Here is a 17,391-nt window from a genome sequence, read left to right on the forward strand (position 1 = left end):
TTTCTTGCTAGGTCAATACAAGTGGGAAATAAAAGACCTTTATAGAATAAAAGTAGATCATCAAATGTGTGCATGTATGTGATTATGGATGGATGAGGAAGGGTTGGTCTGCCATGTGCCACCTTCTAAGGATATTTGAACAGTTTTCGTACACACACATACACACAAACATATCTATGACCATCCGAGTGCACGTATACATCATGTTGAAGTAGACGTACATACATATGCTCTCTTATAAATCAGATTTTCAGTATAAATATTTAGAACCCAACTTTGTCTGATCAAGCTGCTATAACAAAATACCACACACTGGGGATCTTATAAACAGCATTGATTTCTCACAGTTCTAGAGATTCAACATCACAGTGCCAACATGACAGAGTGAGGACTCTTCCTGGTTTGTAGACAGAGCCTTCTTACTGTGTCCTCACATGGTGGAAGGGGTGAGGGATCTCTCTGGAACCTCTTTTGTAAGAGTGCTGATCTCATTCATGAAGGCTTCACTTCATGACTTAAGCACCTCTCTAAGGCCCCACCTCCTAATATAATCACCTTTGCAGTTAGTATTTCAACATATGAATTTTCAGGAGACACCAACGTTCAAACTATAGCAGAAACCATCAGTTTCTGATCACATCAAAATTTTAAACAAAAAACGACAGAGGTAAAATAAAACAAAACAAAGCAGTAGTTATTTGCTTGCCAGGTAAAAAGGAGCCCATTTCACTTGAGTTCTGTGGAGCTCCCTAATCCAAGAGCAGAAGTGCTAGCAATAGGGAATGGGGGAGTTGTTCCACGTTAGGAGATTATTCTAAGAGATATCCTAGATTATTAAATTCTAGTTGGTTAAGAAAAAGATTATAAAGTTTCCCATGGGATGGGTCATTATTCTGTTTTAGGTCACTAAAGTGCAGATATAATTTTAAAGAGGTAAAAGAAAACATTATGCACATGCTTAGCACTTGGCAATGTCTTTTTCTTCAACCTCAAACAAAGGCCACAATGATAACTATACAGTGATAGGCTCTTGCAGTTGAAGTGTATTACCCAGCCATCCTGCTAGGTGTGTGCTGTGAAGATGCCTGTTCCACAGCTGAGGAAATGGCAGCTCGGCCAGGTTAACTTCACTAATTCCACAAACATTCATTGAGAAACTATTCCTTGGACTTAATCATTCTCCAAATGGGCATCAAAATGAACTTGCCAGGCCTTGTTTATTTGCTTTCCCTGGAATCAGAAACAAAGTATTTTATTGCTTATTTAGTAAATAGAGGATTCCTAAATGACCAGTGTGGGGTTGGAGTCAAAGTTCTTGCACACACCATTTCTGCTCTCTAAAATCTCTGTTTATATCCTGAGCAAACAGCATCACTGCTATGAGAACCAACCAGGTCACCTGGGTTCACACTCCAGGCTCTTTTACTCTGTCTTGCTGCTTCTCCTATGTCTTATTGCCTTCTCTACATTCAAATACTTCTTTAAATTACAGATTAAAAAAGAAACAGAGCTTTAAAAAGTTAGAGATTGCCTTTTGATCAGAAGTTTCAATGACAGGATTTGTTTCCCAAAACAAGGGCATCTAGTACCTCTAATATAACTTGGTTAATAGAGTTTAAGCTCACAGATTCATTTTTAGAGTCATATCTATATAAAATGGAAGCTTCTTCCTCACAACTTGCCTAAGTACCTCGATTGTCAGACCTCTCATATTACAAAAGTCTACAACGTTCTATTCAAAACCCCCAAATACAGTGATCAGAAGGTAAAGCACACAAAACATTGACTGTCCTGTTGGTGTCTCTGTCATTTCTCTGCGTGCATGTTCCAGGTGGGAGAGTTCAGAGCCCATGCTGCTGAGTGGACAGCCAACGTCACGGCCGAATTCAAGGAAACCAGGAGGCGGCTGAGTGTGGAGATTTACGACAAGTTCCAGCGTGCCACCTCCATAAAGCGGAAGCTCTCCGCAGAACTGGCTGGAAACCACAACCAGGAGCTGACTCCCTGTAGGAGGACCCTGTCAGTGAACCACCTCGCTAGCGAGAGGGATGTCTTGCCTCCCTTACTGAAAACTGAAAGTATCTATTTGAACGGATTGACGCCACACTGTGCAGGCGAGGAAATTGCTGTTATTGAGAACATTAAATAGCCCTCTCTTTGAAGAGCCCTAGGCATAGCCATAGGTGAGGACTTCTATATGCTCTTTTTGACTGTTGTTGGTAGCGTTTTTTAAATTGTGCATGAGCTCCAAAAAGGAAAAAAAAAAAAAATAGATACACCTATCATGGTCATCTACCATCAAGAGAATTTGAATTCTGAGCCAGCACTATCTTTTCGATGATTCTTGTTGAATGGTCCACTTTCTTTGACCAGTGGAATAAAACAAGCAATGTCTGATGCCTTTTTGTGCCCAGACTGTTTTCCTCTCTCTTTTCCAAATGTGCCAAAAGGCCTCAGAATGAATTATAATTGTTTCCGGTAATAATGTAGCTTTGAGGGATCAGTCCTTAACTTTTCAGGGTCTACCTAACTGAGCCTAGATTATGGACCATTTATGGATGACAACATTTCTTTTTGTAAATGGCAAGAAATTCTTATGCAGCCTTTTACCTAAGAAATTTTCTGTCAGTGCCTTATCTTACGAAGAAACAGAACCTCTCTAGCTAATGTGTGGTTTCTCCTTCCCCGCCCCACCCCTAGGCTCAACTCTGCAGTCCTTTACCCCACAACTCCTGTTTGAATACCATACCTTGCTGGAAACAGTGTGTAAAATGACCGGAGTGATGATGCCCGAAGAAGGAATAGATGCCAAATTAGATGGACATTGAAGCAACACTCAGAAACCCTAGCGTTAAAGGCACTGCAGAGAAATGAGGTGCAAAGACGGCCCCTCTGAGTATTTATTTGACTCAGGTACCAATGGTACATATATACAGTGTAATTATTACCAGGCCAGTAAAACTGACTGCTCTCAATCAGTCCCTGTTTTCCTGGCAGTATTTAAAATTTATCATTTTTGACTAACTATATATACATCTTTTAACGGTGGAAGAAGGAAAGCCATATATATATATATCCATATATATCCATAAATGATCTGACAAAACTATGAAAATGGATATTCTTGAAGGCGAATTTAGACAGTTGGTGTGAATTGCCATTTGGATGAAAAGAAGATAGTAAAACAATGTGTTACAAGCATTTGCTAATAAACATTGTACTGCCAGCATCTATTTGCTTTTTGATGTATGAAAAGCTCATATGATTTTCTTTCCTTGGGTAACTTTTGCCAGATGAGGGGAGGGAATGTAGGAGGCAGAGGTGGGCACAGTCCTAACCTTCTGTGGGTGTACCTCTGGAGTTGTGGCTGTGAGAGCAGAGTTGAAACTGGGATCACTGTGATTTTGCACATGGAAAAATGCAGATTGCAGGCATAATTCATCTCTGACATTAGAGAAAAAGCTGTTATAGCACAATTTAAATCTTGAGAGTTTTTTTTTAAAGACAGAAAAGGCTGTTAATCCTCTTTAGTTTAATTTTATATCTTGCAACTCTTTGGATGTTTTCAAGATTCAGAAGAAATTCAGTAAAGGCACCTAGTAGATTGCTACTCTTTCTTTTATTTTCATACACAGATCTGCTGTACATTGTAAATATAATTTGTAAAATGCAGAAAGAAAATGATTTCCCTAAATATAATTGCAAAACATTACTTTTATTCTTGGGGGTCAGGGGTGTATCTGAATAAGTGGCATTCAGATTAGGGTCTTAAAAAATAAACCCAGGATCTTAAAAAAAAAAAATAGATGCTTATTTTCCAAAGTTTAAATTTAAGCTAGAAATGTAAATATTCAGTTAACTTGTTGAAGGTACTTTTATAAACTTAAAAAATTCTAACCAAAATTTTAGAAAGTCAGGCTCTTTTAGAAGGAAAGCTACACCCACTTCCTCAATAACTGTTCTGAAAGTTCATATGGTGGAATGCACCATGTATAAACTGTGAATTGTATTGACAAATAAAGTTTGTAATTAAAGTCGGCATTTTCTGAGTCTCCTGCTTGCTGCTGAGGATTTAGATCTGATTCTGGCTGTGCAGAACTCCACTTTTCATGCTGAGTTTTTGTGGCTCCTTTGTTCACAGTATTCAAGAAATATTTTTGATGCAGTATTACTACCCTTGTTAAATACATGCAGATGTTCTTCTTGGTGGCTGTTAATCAAAAGTAAAACCCTGATATTTCACTTTTAAAATATGATATTTTAAAGAGCATATAAATTCAAGATGGTTTCTATTAAATTATATCAATATCTTAAATCATTGTTAGGCCTTGTCTTGACACTGAAGTAATTGGAATGCCGAACATGGGCACCTGAATGTTTTCTGTAGGAAAAGTCAAACATCCTGGCAGTGTTGAAGTCTACAACTAATCTTCTAAACCTCATACCCCAAATATTTGGACTACATACCTTGTCAGTATCTTACATAAATTTATTTATTCATTCCCAGGCACCTTGATACTCACTCAGTAAATATCCTAAAACTGATCCCCAGCATTATCCTTAAGATTGGGGAAAATCTAAGGAAACGTGTGTGTATTATATCAATTTTATTTTTTCAAGTTTCATTTTGTTTACTTCTTGTGGAGAGAATATTGACAAAGGTTTTGACATAGTTTATGAGTTTATTTTTTCAATGGACCAGTTTAAGAATGAGTAGTTTTGCCCTGAAGGATATTTGGGAAAATAAAAAGTACCAAACCCAGCAAGGATCAGGAACCTGTCTGATCTGGAATCTTAGACATGGGTTCTAGACAAGGCTTTCTATCCACCTTACAACTAGTAAATTTAAAATGACTGTTTTGGAGTTCTATTAATTTATTACATAAATCTATGTACTTTGCTGCCATAGTTCATGTGACACTGCCTTCTTTTTCAATAATATTTCACTCTTGCAATACAGGAAAAAGTGAAACTTCTAAAGCCAAGAAGGAATTGAATAATTTGTCTTGGCCGTCAAAAAAAATGAGAGAAGGGTGTAAGGCTTGGTCTTTTTCTCAAATTCTAAGGAACATATGACATAAAAGGAGGACTAAATCCCACCTCACTTTGTATAAAACAATCTGTAGAATTCATTGATTCTGAAGGCCAGAAGTTCAGACTAAGAGAAATTTTACATTGAACACCAGAAAAAAATAGACATTCTGAAGACTTGAGATAGCTATTTATGCCTAGGACTATTTTTGTTTTCCTTTAAAGAAAAATGTTTGCTGTTCTAGTAAAATCATAACTTATTTGTGGTTTGCATTCCTTATCAAAGTGTGAGTATAAATTTGCTTTTGTGTAAAGTAAAAGCTGTCTCTATTTGAATACTCGTAACTGCATTAAAATTAATATATGATTTTTGCTTCAGCATGACTTTACTTAAATGTTCTTTTCCAGAGAAACTTACTGGTCTTGCACATGCTCATCTGTTGGTTCTGAGATGGTATGGAGTAACCTGGTTACTTTTGGTAGAAACTTTTGGCAGTAACTTACTGTGGCTATCTTAATAAGGGGGAATCTTCATAACTCCACGGGCCTCCTTCATCCCACCCCACCTCAAAGGATTATACAGCTTTTGTTTCACACATGGTACTTCCCCTCCCAGATCTCAGCTACCCCTTCCTAAAAGGCAGGGATTCGTTCCAATAACCAGGACTTTTGACTCTGCTCTTTTGTTTGACTCAACACCATTTGTTCACTAAGCCCCAGTTTTTACTATTTCTAATATTCATAAAAACATTTGTTATTTTCCTAGGATTAGCATTATAAAATATGTTCACTGTGTTATGCTCGTCTCAGTTTACAGCTATTTTGTTTTCTTTTTATCTGTCATTCTTTTCCAAAGTACTTCTGTACATTCACCAAAGACTCACTGCCTGGTCTTTATTCTTTTTCTTTTGCCCTCTCAGATTGGATTTCTCTCTGAGCTCCATCTTCATCAAGCTAACTCCAGTTGGATATCTCCATTTCTCAAAGGCACCTCAGCATAACTAAGACTCTCATTATCTTTCCCCAGACCTGGGCCTCCTTAGGTGTCACTTATTTCAGCAAATGGCATCACCGTCCATTTGGTTGGGCAAGTCATCTTTGATGTCATCGTCTCTCCTTCCCCCATACCCACCTATCACCAAGACATATTGACTTGCACCCTGAATGTGTCTTGAGTTTATACAAAGCCATAACCTTTATCCAAGCCACCGCCATAGCTCCCCCTTCTATTAACTGCTTTTGTTTCATTCTCTGCTCCAGATGAAAGAGTGGTCTTTTTCACATGCAAATCTGATTGTGTTACTGTCCAGTTCAAATCCACTAATTGTCCTTCATTTCTTTAGGAATAAGACCAGAATCCTTCAAATGGGCCTTCTTTTAGCCTCCCTTATACCATCCTCTCTGAGCTCATACTGTATCACTCTCTACCTCTCTGTATCCCAGCCCCAGTGGATTTGTCTTTTTCCATGAAGTTATGCCTGGAATGCTTGCTCTCTTTTTCCTCCTCAACTTTTTTTCACCTAACAAAATCCTCCTCATTCTTCATAACTCAGCTTAAGTATCACTTTCTCTGATAAGCTTTCCCTGACTCCAATTCAGGTAACTTTATAATACACTCTATAAAACCCTGTTTATTTCCCTGTTTATGATTAGATTCATCACTATTCCTCTTGATTATCTATCTTTCCCACTAGAATCTAACTCATTTGTTTTTGCTCACTAAAGTACTTTTATTTCCAAATACTAGCAAAGTACATATAGTAGGTGCTCAAAAAATACATGATGAATAAGTGAATGGAGATAAAAACAAGGACTTAACTATTGTAACCATCTGAAGTATTGTAACCATCTGAAGTATAAATATCCCACATTTTCTCAGCTCTGCAAACATCTATCTGTCCTCTTCTACTGGCTTAGTAGTAAATGGGATACAAATATTTCTCATATTAACTGACAGGCTGGTACTAGTTACTCATTGTATATAAAAAAACCAAAACCAATTCTTCAACTAAGGAGACTTGCAGTTTGTCATTATACACTCTTGTTCTAAACAAGGGTTTCATTATTTTCACTTTCAAATTTTGGCTTCCAATAGATACTATCAAAGGCTTTTCAATTATAATTTAATCCTGAAAATCTGTTTAGAAATTAAGTGTAAATCATATTTGCTAATACTAGGAAATGGGTGCCTTTTATTAGTAGAAAGCTAAATGCACATTATCCTTGCCAAATAAAATTCAGCTTTTTCATGCTTAAATTTATAAGCAGTCTGGGAAGAAATCCATTATTGGGTACATCTTGAACTGTATCCAACTGAGAGTATTAGTCACTTACATGGTATAATTTTGAAATCAACTCATAGAGTAAACATTAGTTTTTATCCCATTGATGCCTGACTTTCGTAGATGGTATCTCTTTCTACACTATACAATTAAGAAAGAGTAGTGTGTAGACAATTTTTATCATACTACCTATTTTGTTTAAAAAATATTTTAGACTTTTAAATGTTATTGATATTAGACTATGTTTTCGGAGTTTTATTAAAAATTCTAAACGAGCATTAGTAAGTGGTAATATCTGGTGCAGATTCAAATTTTATCATTACCCAAGTATTTTAGAGATGGAAAGATAGCATCAGATACTATTAGGATATCTATCTAACCCATTTTGTTTCTCAGGTGCAACAATTAAGAGTTTATGCATGCACTGAGAAAGTTTAATATGGCCAAGGTCTAGATATATGCAAACCGATTAGCCAAGTGTATGAATCTCTTCAGTGATTACTTTGTATGCGCAAAGAAAATATTACCCTGTTCATGGTTTACCAAGTCAGCATTTTTCAAGCGCTTTTAATGTGCCAATCACTAGAAACACTAAGCCAATTAAATGTCTGCTTTCTAGGAGATGGCAGGGCATGGACATGCAGCACAGATGGAGGGAATGTCTCGGTGCAGAGGAGCCGTGAACAAAAAGGCTCTTGCCTGTTCATGGTCCTGGAAGGCTGAGGCAGAAGGGAAGGGAGAAGGGCTAGCAGTGGAGAGTTACTGAGTCAGAGTGGAGAAAAGTACCTCCGTTGAGGCCCCAATAAGGAGGCCTCTGAATAAGAGGTGCCTGAACCTGAGAGATTACAGTGCTCTGGCTATGGGAAGGGCAGCTTCCACGACACCTGCCAGACAAAACCACGGAATTGCCTATGCTGGGGGCTGAAAGATCACACATAGCATTTTGGCCTGGAGCCAGACTCCTCAGAAAGAACTGTGATCCCTTTAGGAGTATTTTGCATTTGGCAGTAGGAAAGTCATTTCAAACCTTAAAATAGGGAGCGTTGTGAATAGATGTGTACTTCTAGAACAATCACTCTGGCAAAGGTGTGGAATAGATGCTGAGGGGAATGAGAGATGAGAAGTATGGCAGGAAGTCCCTGAGAGAGAGATTTGGGTCTGAACCACAGGAGGGCACTGGGTAGATGTGGGCTAGGAGGAAGGGGGAGAAGGTTTTGAATTCAAGGCACCTGCTGGGTCACCGAAATGAAAACCCTCCATGGGCAGTTAGAATACTCAAATGAGTTCAGGTCAGGGACCCTGGGAAGAGAAATGAATGTGGGAATCACTGACGTTAGAAGTCTGCACGTTGAAAATGAGAAGTTGATGTCACCACAGTCAATATTGATAAATAAAATTCCCCTTCTAAATATTAACCCAGTTTTAAATGTTATGTAGATTAGGTGTATTTCGATGCAAGTCAGAACAATCCTCTCATATGAGTTAAATAAGAAGATCTGAGAACATTTTCAACCTAAATGTTAATCAAGCATTACTTGTGGGCTGGTATTCTAGTAATTACTGTGTACGTTTTCTTTGTGGTAAACAATTTTTATCAGCAAAGCATATATATATTTATTTATTTATTTATATAAATATATTTTAGCCTCCATTTATTTTAGCCCTGCTTACACTACTTAATTTGGTTCTGTTAATTTTAACATATGTTCCCGGGACATCTTCTCTTCTTGGAAAGGAGAAGTATAACTAAGTTGTCCATTAAAATAGAAAAACAGAAATGAAAACATACATGACAACTCTAGTGGACACCGTTGCTATTAGGGGCCAGTGGCCCCATCCCTAGCTGCTCTGAGTTTTGGATGATCCAGTTCACAGCCACCCGCTTCTCTAGAAAGCAACCCTATGCAGATTAGAAGACACCTCAACCTTTTGCAGCTCCAGCCCTTCCCCAATATGGGTGACCCACAGCCAGTAATTGACATGGGGATAACAAAACACAGACGTCTTAGCCCTAGGTGGCACTTAACTCTGTGCTGCAACTTACACTCCAGAGCTCTCTGTGGAGCCAGGCTGAGGCCAGATTCCAGCTGAGACCACATCCTTGCTTAGCACCTTCCTTCATTCTCTCCCATTTTCCTCACTCCCTTTCTCCTGAGTGCAAGTCTCCAAATATCACGTGCACCCAAATCCTTGCCTCAGGTTCTTTTTTGAAGACAACTATAGAAGTTACATATTGGAGTAGAAGGTAAGGGCAGGATGGGGAGAAATAATTTTTTAAATACAGAGATGATAACTCTGAGCACTTATTCCACTTCTATTTTCTAGGCAGCCACACTGAAAAGTGAAACATTTATCAGTAAACCAATGACTTGTTTCCCATTGTCCATGATAAGCAAGTGTATCCACGTCTCATGAAAACAAAGTCTTTCCAGCACTGAGTTCTAAAAATAGACATTTTATATGGGCCTTCATATAGGTAACACAGAGAGATGCAGGAGAAACAGAACACAATATTCAAACCAAAAAAGTTGTAGTGGTTTCTACGACTGTTTTCATATTGGTTCTAGATATAAGATAATGGAATATCACCAATTTTAGTTTAGTGAAAGCATTTCTTCTGCATGAGTCAAAATTATATGATTCAAGTGCACATCTTTCTGATACCTGTCTTGGTAATATTTTGAATTTCCACAGCAGTGTTTTACAAATTTCAATGTCTCTAAGAATAACCAGAAAGTTGGATTAAAGGGCAATTTTCTGAGTCCCATCACTAGGGAAGCTTGTAAAGTAGGTCTAAAGTGAAGCCCAGAAAATTGCACTCTCATACATATGCTCATTTTTCAGAATTCACACTTTGAGAAACTAATGTAGAAGACTAGGTAGAAATGGTTTCCCAAATTTTTATTTCAGCACAGTTTTTAATAAGCATTGGATAGCAGAAACTTCATGGTGTTTTTCTCTGATAATTTGACCAAAATACTGGCATGTGTCATTGTAAATTGAATATGGATTGATAAACTTTATAGATTGAATATGCAGATGAAGGTACAGAATTTCACTGAGAACAATGAAGTCAGCCAAGTTTGACATAGCCCACATGGAGGCTGGCCATAAGATAATCCTCTGTGGAGGTGTGCTCAGGAAAAAGTAATGAATATATTTACAATTCATGTAGGAATTTTTAAAATCTCCCTTATTAATAGTTTATAATTAATAGTGAACTTTTCCCTAGAGCCAGTTTCACCTTCATGTTTTATCACTTTTCTGCATCCCATTTGGAACATTTTTTCAGGATTCTGAAAAGGACAGTTATAAAATAGCAACATAAGACACACAGGGAGACTCGGAGAAGATGGCGGAAGAGTAAGACGCGGAGATCACCTTCCTGCCACAGATACATCAGAAGTACATCTACACGTGCAACAGCTCCTACAGAACACCTACTGAACGCTGGCAGAAGACCTCAGACCTCCCAAAAGGCAAGAAACTCCCCACGTACCTAAGTAGGGCAAAAGAAAAGAGAATAAACAGAGACAAAAGAATAGGGACGGGACCTGCACCACTGGGAGGGAGCCGTGAAGGAGGAAAGGTTTCCACACACTAGGAAGCCCCTTCGCAGTCACAGACTGCGGGTGGCGGAGGGGGGAAGCTTCGGAGCCGTGGAGGAAAGTGCAGCCACAGGGGTGCGGGGGGCAAAGCGGAGAGATTCCCGAACAGCGGATCGTTGCCAACTGGCACTCACCAGCCCGAGAGGCTTGTCTGCTCACCCGCCGGGGCGTGCGGGGCTGGGAGCTGAGGCTCAGGCTTTGGAGGTCGGAGCGCAGGGAGAGGACTGGGGTTGGCTGCATGAACACACCCTGAAGGGGGCTAGTGTGCCACGGCTAGCCGGGAGGGAGTCCAGGAAAAAGTCTGGAGCTGCCGAAGAGACAAGAGACTTTTTCTTCCCTCTTTGTTTCCTGGTGCGCGAGGAGAGGGGATTCATAACGCCGCTTAAAGGAGCTTCAGAGACGGGCGCGAGCCGCAGCTATCAGCGCGGACCCCAGAGACGGGCATGAGACACTAAGGCTGCTGCTGCCCCCACCAAGAAGCCTGTGAGCGAGCACAGGTCACACTCCACACCTCCCCTCCCAGGAGCCTGTGGAGCCCGTCACTGCCAGGGTCCCGTGACCCAGGGACAGCTTCTCCGGGAGAACGCACGGCGCACGCCTCAGGCTGGTGCAACGTCCCGCCAGCCTCTGCCACCGCAGGCCCGCCCCACATCCGTACCCCTCCCTCCCCCGGCCTGAGTGAGCCAGAGCCCCCGAATCAGCTGCTCCTTTAACCGCGTCCTGTCTGAGTGAAGAACAGACGCCCTCAATCGACCTACACCCTCAATCAACCTACACGCAGAGGCAGGGCCAGATCCAAAGCTGAACCCCGGGAGCTGGGCGAACAAAGAAGAGAAAGGCAAATCTCTCCCAGCAGCCTCAGAAGCAGCGGATTAAATCTCCACAATCAACTTGATGTACCCTGCATCTGTGGAATACCTGATTAGACAATGAGTCATCCCAAATTGAGGAGGTGGACTTTGAGAGCAAGATATATTATTTTTTCCTCTTTTCCTCTTTTTGTGAGTGTGTATGTGTATGCTTCTGTGTGAGATTTTGTCTGTACAGCTTTGCTTTCACCATTTGTCCTAGGGTTCTGTACGTCCTTTTTTTTAAAAAATAAAATTTTTTTTCTTAATAATTTTTATTTTAATAACTTTAATTTAATTTTTCTTACTTTATTTTATCCTATTTCTTTCTTTCTTTCTCTCCCTTTTATTCTCAGCCCTGTGGATGAAAGGCTCTTGATGCTCCAGCCAGGGGTCAGGGCTGTGCCTCTGAGGTGGGAGAGCCAAGTTCAGGACACTGGTGCACAAGAGACCTCCCAGCTCCACGTAATATCAAACGGCGAAAATCTCCCAGAGATCTCCACCTCAACACCAAGACACAGCTTCACTCAACGACCAGCAAGCTACAGTGCTGGACAACCTATGCCAAACAACTAGCAAGACAGGAACACAGCCCCATCCATTAGCAGAGAGGCTGCCTAAAATCATAATAAGGCCACAGACACCCCAAAACACACCACCAGACGTGGACCTGCCCACCAGAAAGACAAGATCCAGCCTCATCCACCAGAATACAGGCACTACTACCCTCCACCAGGAAGCCTACACAACCCACAGAACCAACCTTAGCCACTGGGGACAGACACCAAAAACAATGGGAACTGCAAACCTGCAGCCTGCGAAAAGGACACCCCAAACACAGTAAGATAAGCAAAATGACAAGACAGAAAAACACACAGCAGATGAAGGAGCAAGGTAAAAAGCCACCAAACCTAACAAATGAAGAGGAAATACGCAGTCTACCTGAAAAATTATTCAGAATACTGATAGTAAAGATGATCAGAAATCTTGGAAATAGAAAAGAGAAAATGCAAGAAACATTTAACAAGGACCTAGAAGAACTAAACAGGAAACAAGCAATGATGAACACCACAATAAATGAAATTAAAAATACTCTAGAAGGGATCAATAGCAGAATAACTGAGGCAGAAGAAGGAATAAGTGACCTGAAAGATAAAATAGTGGAAATAAGTACTGCAGAGCAGAATAAAGAAAAAGAAATGAAAAGAACTGAGGACAGTCTCAGAGACCTCTGGGACAACATTAAACACACCAACATTCGAATTATAGGGGTCCCAGAAGAAGAAAAGAAAAAGAAAGGGACTGAGAAAATATTTGAATAGATTATAGTTGAAAACTTCCCTATACATAAGGCAAATACTAACAGCCATAAAGGGGAAATTGACAGTAACACATTCATAGTAGGGGACTTTAACACCCAACTTTCACCACTGGACAGATCATCCAAAATGGAAATAAATAAGGAAACACAAGCTTTAAATGATATATTAAACAAGATGGACTTAAATGATATTTATAGGACATTCCATTCAAAAACAACAGAATACACATTTTTCTCATTGCTCATGGAACATTCTCCAGGATAGATCATATCTTGGGTCACAAATCAAGCCTTCGTAAATTTAAGAAAATTGAAATCGTATCAAGTATCTCTTCCAACCACAACGCTATGAGACTAGATATCAATTACAGGAAAAAAATCTGTAAAAAATACAAACACATGGAGGCTAAACAATACACTACTTAATAACCAAGTGATCACTGAAGAAATCAAAGAGGAAATCAAAAAATACCTAGAAACAAATGACAATGGAGACACAACGACCCAAAACCTATGGGATACAGCAAAAGCAGTTGTAAGAGGAAAGTTTATAGCAGTACAATCCTACCTTAAGAAACAGGAAACATCTGAAATAAACCTAACCTTGCACCTAAAGCAATTAGAGAAAGAAGAACAAAAATCCCCAAAAGTTAGCAGAAGGAAAGAAATCATAAAGATCAGATCAGAAATACTGAAAAAGAAATGAAGGAAATGACAGCAAAGATCAATAAAACTAAAAGCTGGTTCTTTGAGAAGGTAAACAAAATTGACAAACCATTAGCCAGACTCATCAAGAAAAAAAAGGGAGAAGACTCAAATCAATAGAATTAGAAATGAAAAAGGAGAAGTAACAACAGACACTGAAGAAATACAAAGGATCCTGAGAGATTACTACAGGCAACACTATGCCAATAAATTGGACAACCTGGAAGAAATGGACAAATTTGTAGAAATGCACCACCTGCCAAGACTGAACCAGGAAGAAATAGAAAATATGAACAGACCAATCACAAGCACTGAAATTGAAACTGTGATTAAAAATCTTCCAACAAACAAAAGCCCAGGACCAGATGGCTTCACAGGTGAATTCTATCAAACATTTAGAGAAGAGCTAACACCTATCCTTCTCAAACTCTCCCAAAATATAGCAGAAGGTGGAACACTCCCAAACTCATTCTACGAGGCCACCATCACCTTGATACCAAAACCAGACAAATATGTAACAAAGAAAGAAAACTACAGGCCAATATCACTGATGAACAGAGATGCAAAAATGCTCAACAAAATACTAGCAAACACAATCCAACCGCACATTAAAAGGATCATACAACATGATCAAGTGGGGTTTATTCCAGGAATGAAAGGATTCTTCAATATACGCAAATCAATCAGTGTGATACACCATATTAACAAACTGAAGGAGAAAAACCATATGATCATCTCAATAGATGCAGAGAAAGCTTTTGACAAAATTCAACACCCATTTATGATAAAAACCCTGCAAAAAGTAGGCATAGAGGGAACTTTCCTCAACATAATAAAGGCCATATATGACAAACCCACAGCCAACATCGTCCTCAATGGTGAAAAACTGAAACCATTTCCACTAAGATCAGGAACAAGACAAGGTTGCCTACTGTCTTCACTATTATTCAACATAGGTTTGGAAGTTTTAGCCCCAGCAATCAGAGAGGAAAAAGAAATAAAAGGAATCCAAATCGGAAAAGAAGACGTAAAGCTGTCACTGTTTGCAGATGACATGATAATATACATAGAGAATCGTAAAGATGCTACCAGAAAACTACTAGAGCTAATCAATGAATTTGGTAAAGTATCAGGATACAAAATTAATGCACAGAAATCTCTTGCATTCCTATACACTAATGATGAAAAATCTGAAAGTGAAATTAAGAAAACACTCCCATTTACCATTGCAACAAAAAGAATAAAATATCTAGGAATAAACCTACCTAAGGAGACAAAAGACCTGTATGCAGAAAATTATAAGACACTGACAAAAGAAATTAAAGATGATAGAAATAGATGGAAAGATATACCATGTTCTTGGATTGGAAGAATCAACAAGGTGAAAATGACTATACTACCCAAAGCAATCTACAGATTCAATGCAATCCCTATCAAACTACCACTGGCATTTTTCACAGAACTAGAACAAAAAATTTCACAATTTGTACGGAAACACAAAAGACCCCAAAGAGCCAAAGCAATCTTGAGAACGAAAAATGGAGCTGGAGGATTCAGGCTCCCTGGCTTCAGACTATACTACAAAGCTACAGTAATCAAGACAGTATGGTACTGGCACAAAAAAAAGATAGATCAATGGAACAGGATAGAAAGCCCAGAGATAAACCCACACACATATGGTCACCTTATCTTTGATAAAGGAGGCAAGAATATACAGTGGAGAAAAGACAGCCTCTTCAATAAGTGGTGCTGGCAAAACTGGACAGGTATATATAAAAGAATGAAATTAGAACACTCCCTAACACCATACACAAAAATAAACTCAAAATGGATTAAAGGCCTAAATATAAGGCCAGATACTATCAGACACTTAGAGGAAAACATAGGCAGAACGCTCTATGACATAAATCACACCAAGAACCTTTTTGACCCACCTCCTAGAGAAATGGAAATAAAAACAAAAATAAACAAATGGGACCTAATGAAACTTCAAAGCTTTTGCACAGCAAAGGAAACGATAAACAAGACCAAATGACAACCCTCAGAATGGGAGAAAATATTTGCAAATGAAGGAACTGACAAAGGATTAATCCCCCAAATTTACAAGCAGCTCATGCAGCTCAATAACAAAAAAACAAGCAACCCAATCCCAAAATGGGCAGAAGACCTAAATTTCTCCAAAGTAGATATACAGATTGCCAACAAACACATGATAGAATGCTCAACAGCATTAATCATTAGAGAAATGCAAATCAAAACTACAATGAGATATCATCTCACACCGGTCAGAATGGCCATCATCAAAAAATCTACAAACAATAAGTGCTGGAGAGGGTGTGGAGAAAAGGGAACCCTCTTGCACTGTTGGTGGGAATGTAAATTGATACAGCCACTATGGAGAACAGTATGGAGCTTCCTTAAAAAACTACAAATAGAACTACCATACGACCCAGCAATCCCACTACTGGGCATATACCCTGAGAAAACCATAATTCAAAAAGAGTCATGTACCAAAATGTTCATTGCAGCTCTATTTACAATAGCCAGGACATGGAAGCAACCTAAGTGTCCATCAAGAGATGAATGGATAAAGAAGATGAGGCACATATATACAATGGAATATTAGTCATAAAAAGAAACGAAATTGAGTTATTTGAATTGAGGTGGATGGACCTAGAGTCTGTCATACAGAGTGAAGTCAGAAAGAGAAAAACAAATACCGTATGCTAACACACGTATATGGAATCTAAGAAGAAAAAAAAGAAAGGTCATGAAGAACCTAGGGGTAAGATGGGAATAAATATTACAGACCTACCAGAGAATGGACTTGAGGATATGGGGAGGGGAGAAGGGTAAGCTGTGACAAAATGAGAGTGTGGCATGGACATATATACACTACCAAACGTAAAATAGATATCTAGTGGGAAGCTGCCGCATAGCACAGGGACATCAGCTCAGTGGTTTGTGACCACCTAGTGGGGTTGTATAGGGAGGGTGGGAGGGAGGGAGACACAAGAGGGAAGAGATATGGGAACATATGTATATGTATAACTGATTCACTTTTTTATAAAGCAGAAACTAAACCACCATTGTAAAGCAATTATACTCCAATAAAGATGTTAAAAATAAATAAAAATGGGAAAAAAAAAAGACAGAATTATCAGATGTGTTGAAGTGATATAGCTGTGGTATAGGCTGGAGAGATTTAAAGTTTTTCTTTTAGCTTCAACAGAGTTTGAAAAGTGAAGCAAGCTTGGTAAGCCAGTCATAAAATAGCTAAATTAGTGAAGTTCAACCACGTATTAACTGTGATTGAGGGAGAGAGATTAACAGCTAAATACAACAACTTAGAAAAATAAAACAATATGGCTTCTAATTGATCAGAGTTTCTCAACTTCTCTGCTCTTGATATTTTAGACTGAATGCTTCTTTGTTGTGGGAGCTATTCTGTACATTGTAGGATGTTTGGCAGCATCCGTGGCCTCTGCCCATGAGATACCAGTAGTATCCCCAAAATTTTGACAACCAAAAATGTCCTTGAACATTGCCATATTGTTACCAAACCAAACTTGGGTCCACTCTCTGGGTTGTGGTGA

General features: G+C 39.0%; 1 protein-coding gene across 4 annotated transcripts in view; it reads left to right on the forward strand.

Moving 5' to 3' along the window:
* The window catches only part of KCNK2 (potassium two pore domain channel subfamily K member 2), a 243,837-nt gene extending 229,235 nt beyond the window's left edge, over window positions 1-14,602 (forward strand). For 3 of the 4 annotated variants that reach the window (XM_089909755.1, XM_089909759.1, XM_089909739.1), the window contains exon 7: window positions 1,832-2,276. In XM_089909755.1, coding sequence (XP_089765881.1) covers window positions 1,832-2,149 — 318 coding nt within the window. In that variant the 3' untranslated portion in view covers window positions 2,150-2,276. Of the gene's footprint in view, window positions 1-1,831; window positions 2,277-2,700 lie in introns of those variants that run through there. The other variant, XM_022593281.2, reaches the window with a different exon arrangement.
* The last annotated feature ends 2,789 nt before the right edge of the window (window positions 14,603-17,391 follow it).

The sequence above is a fragment of the Delphinapterus leucas genome, chromosome 1, assembly GCF_059928025.1.
Source record: "Delphinapterus leucas isolate spDelLeu-1000000601 "Yukka" chromosome 1, BTC_Dleu_Yukka2, whole genome shotgun sequence".
NCBI lineage: Eukaryota > Metazoa > Chordata > Mammalia > Artiodactyla > Monodontidae > Delphinapterus > Delphinapterus leucas.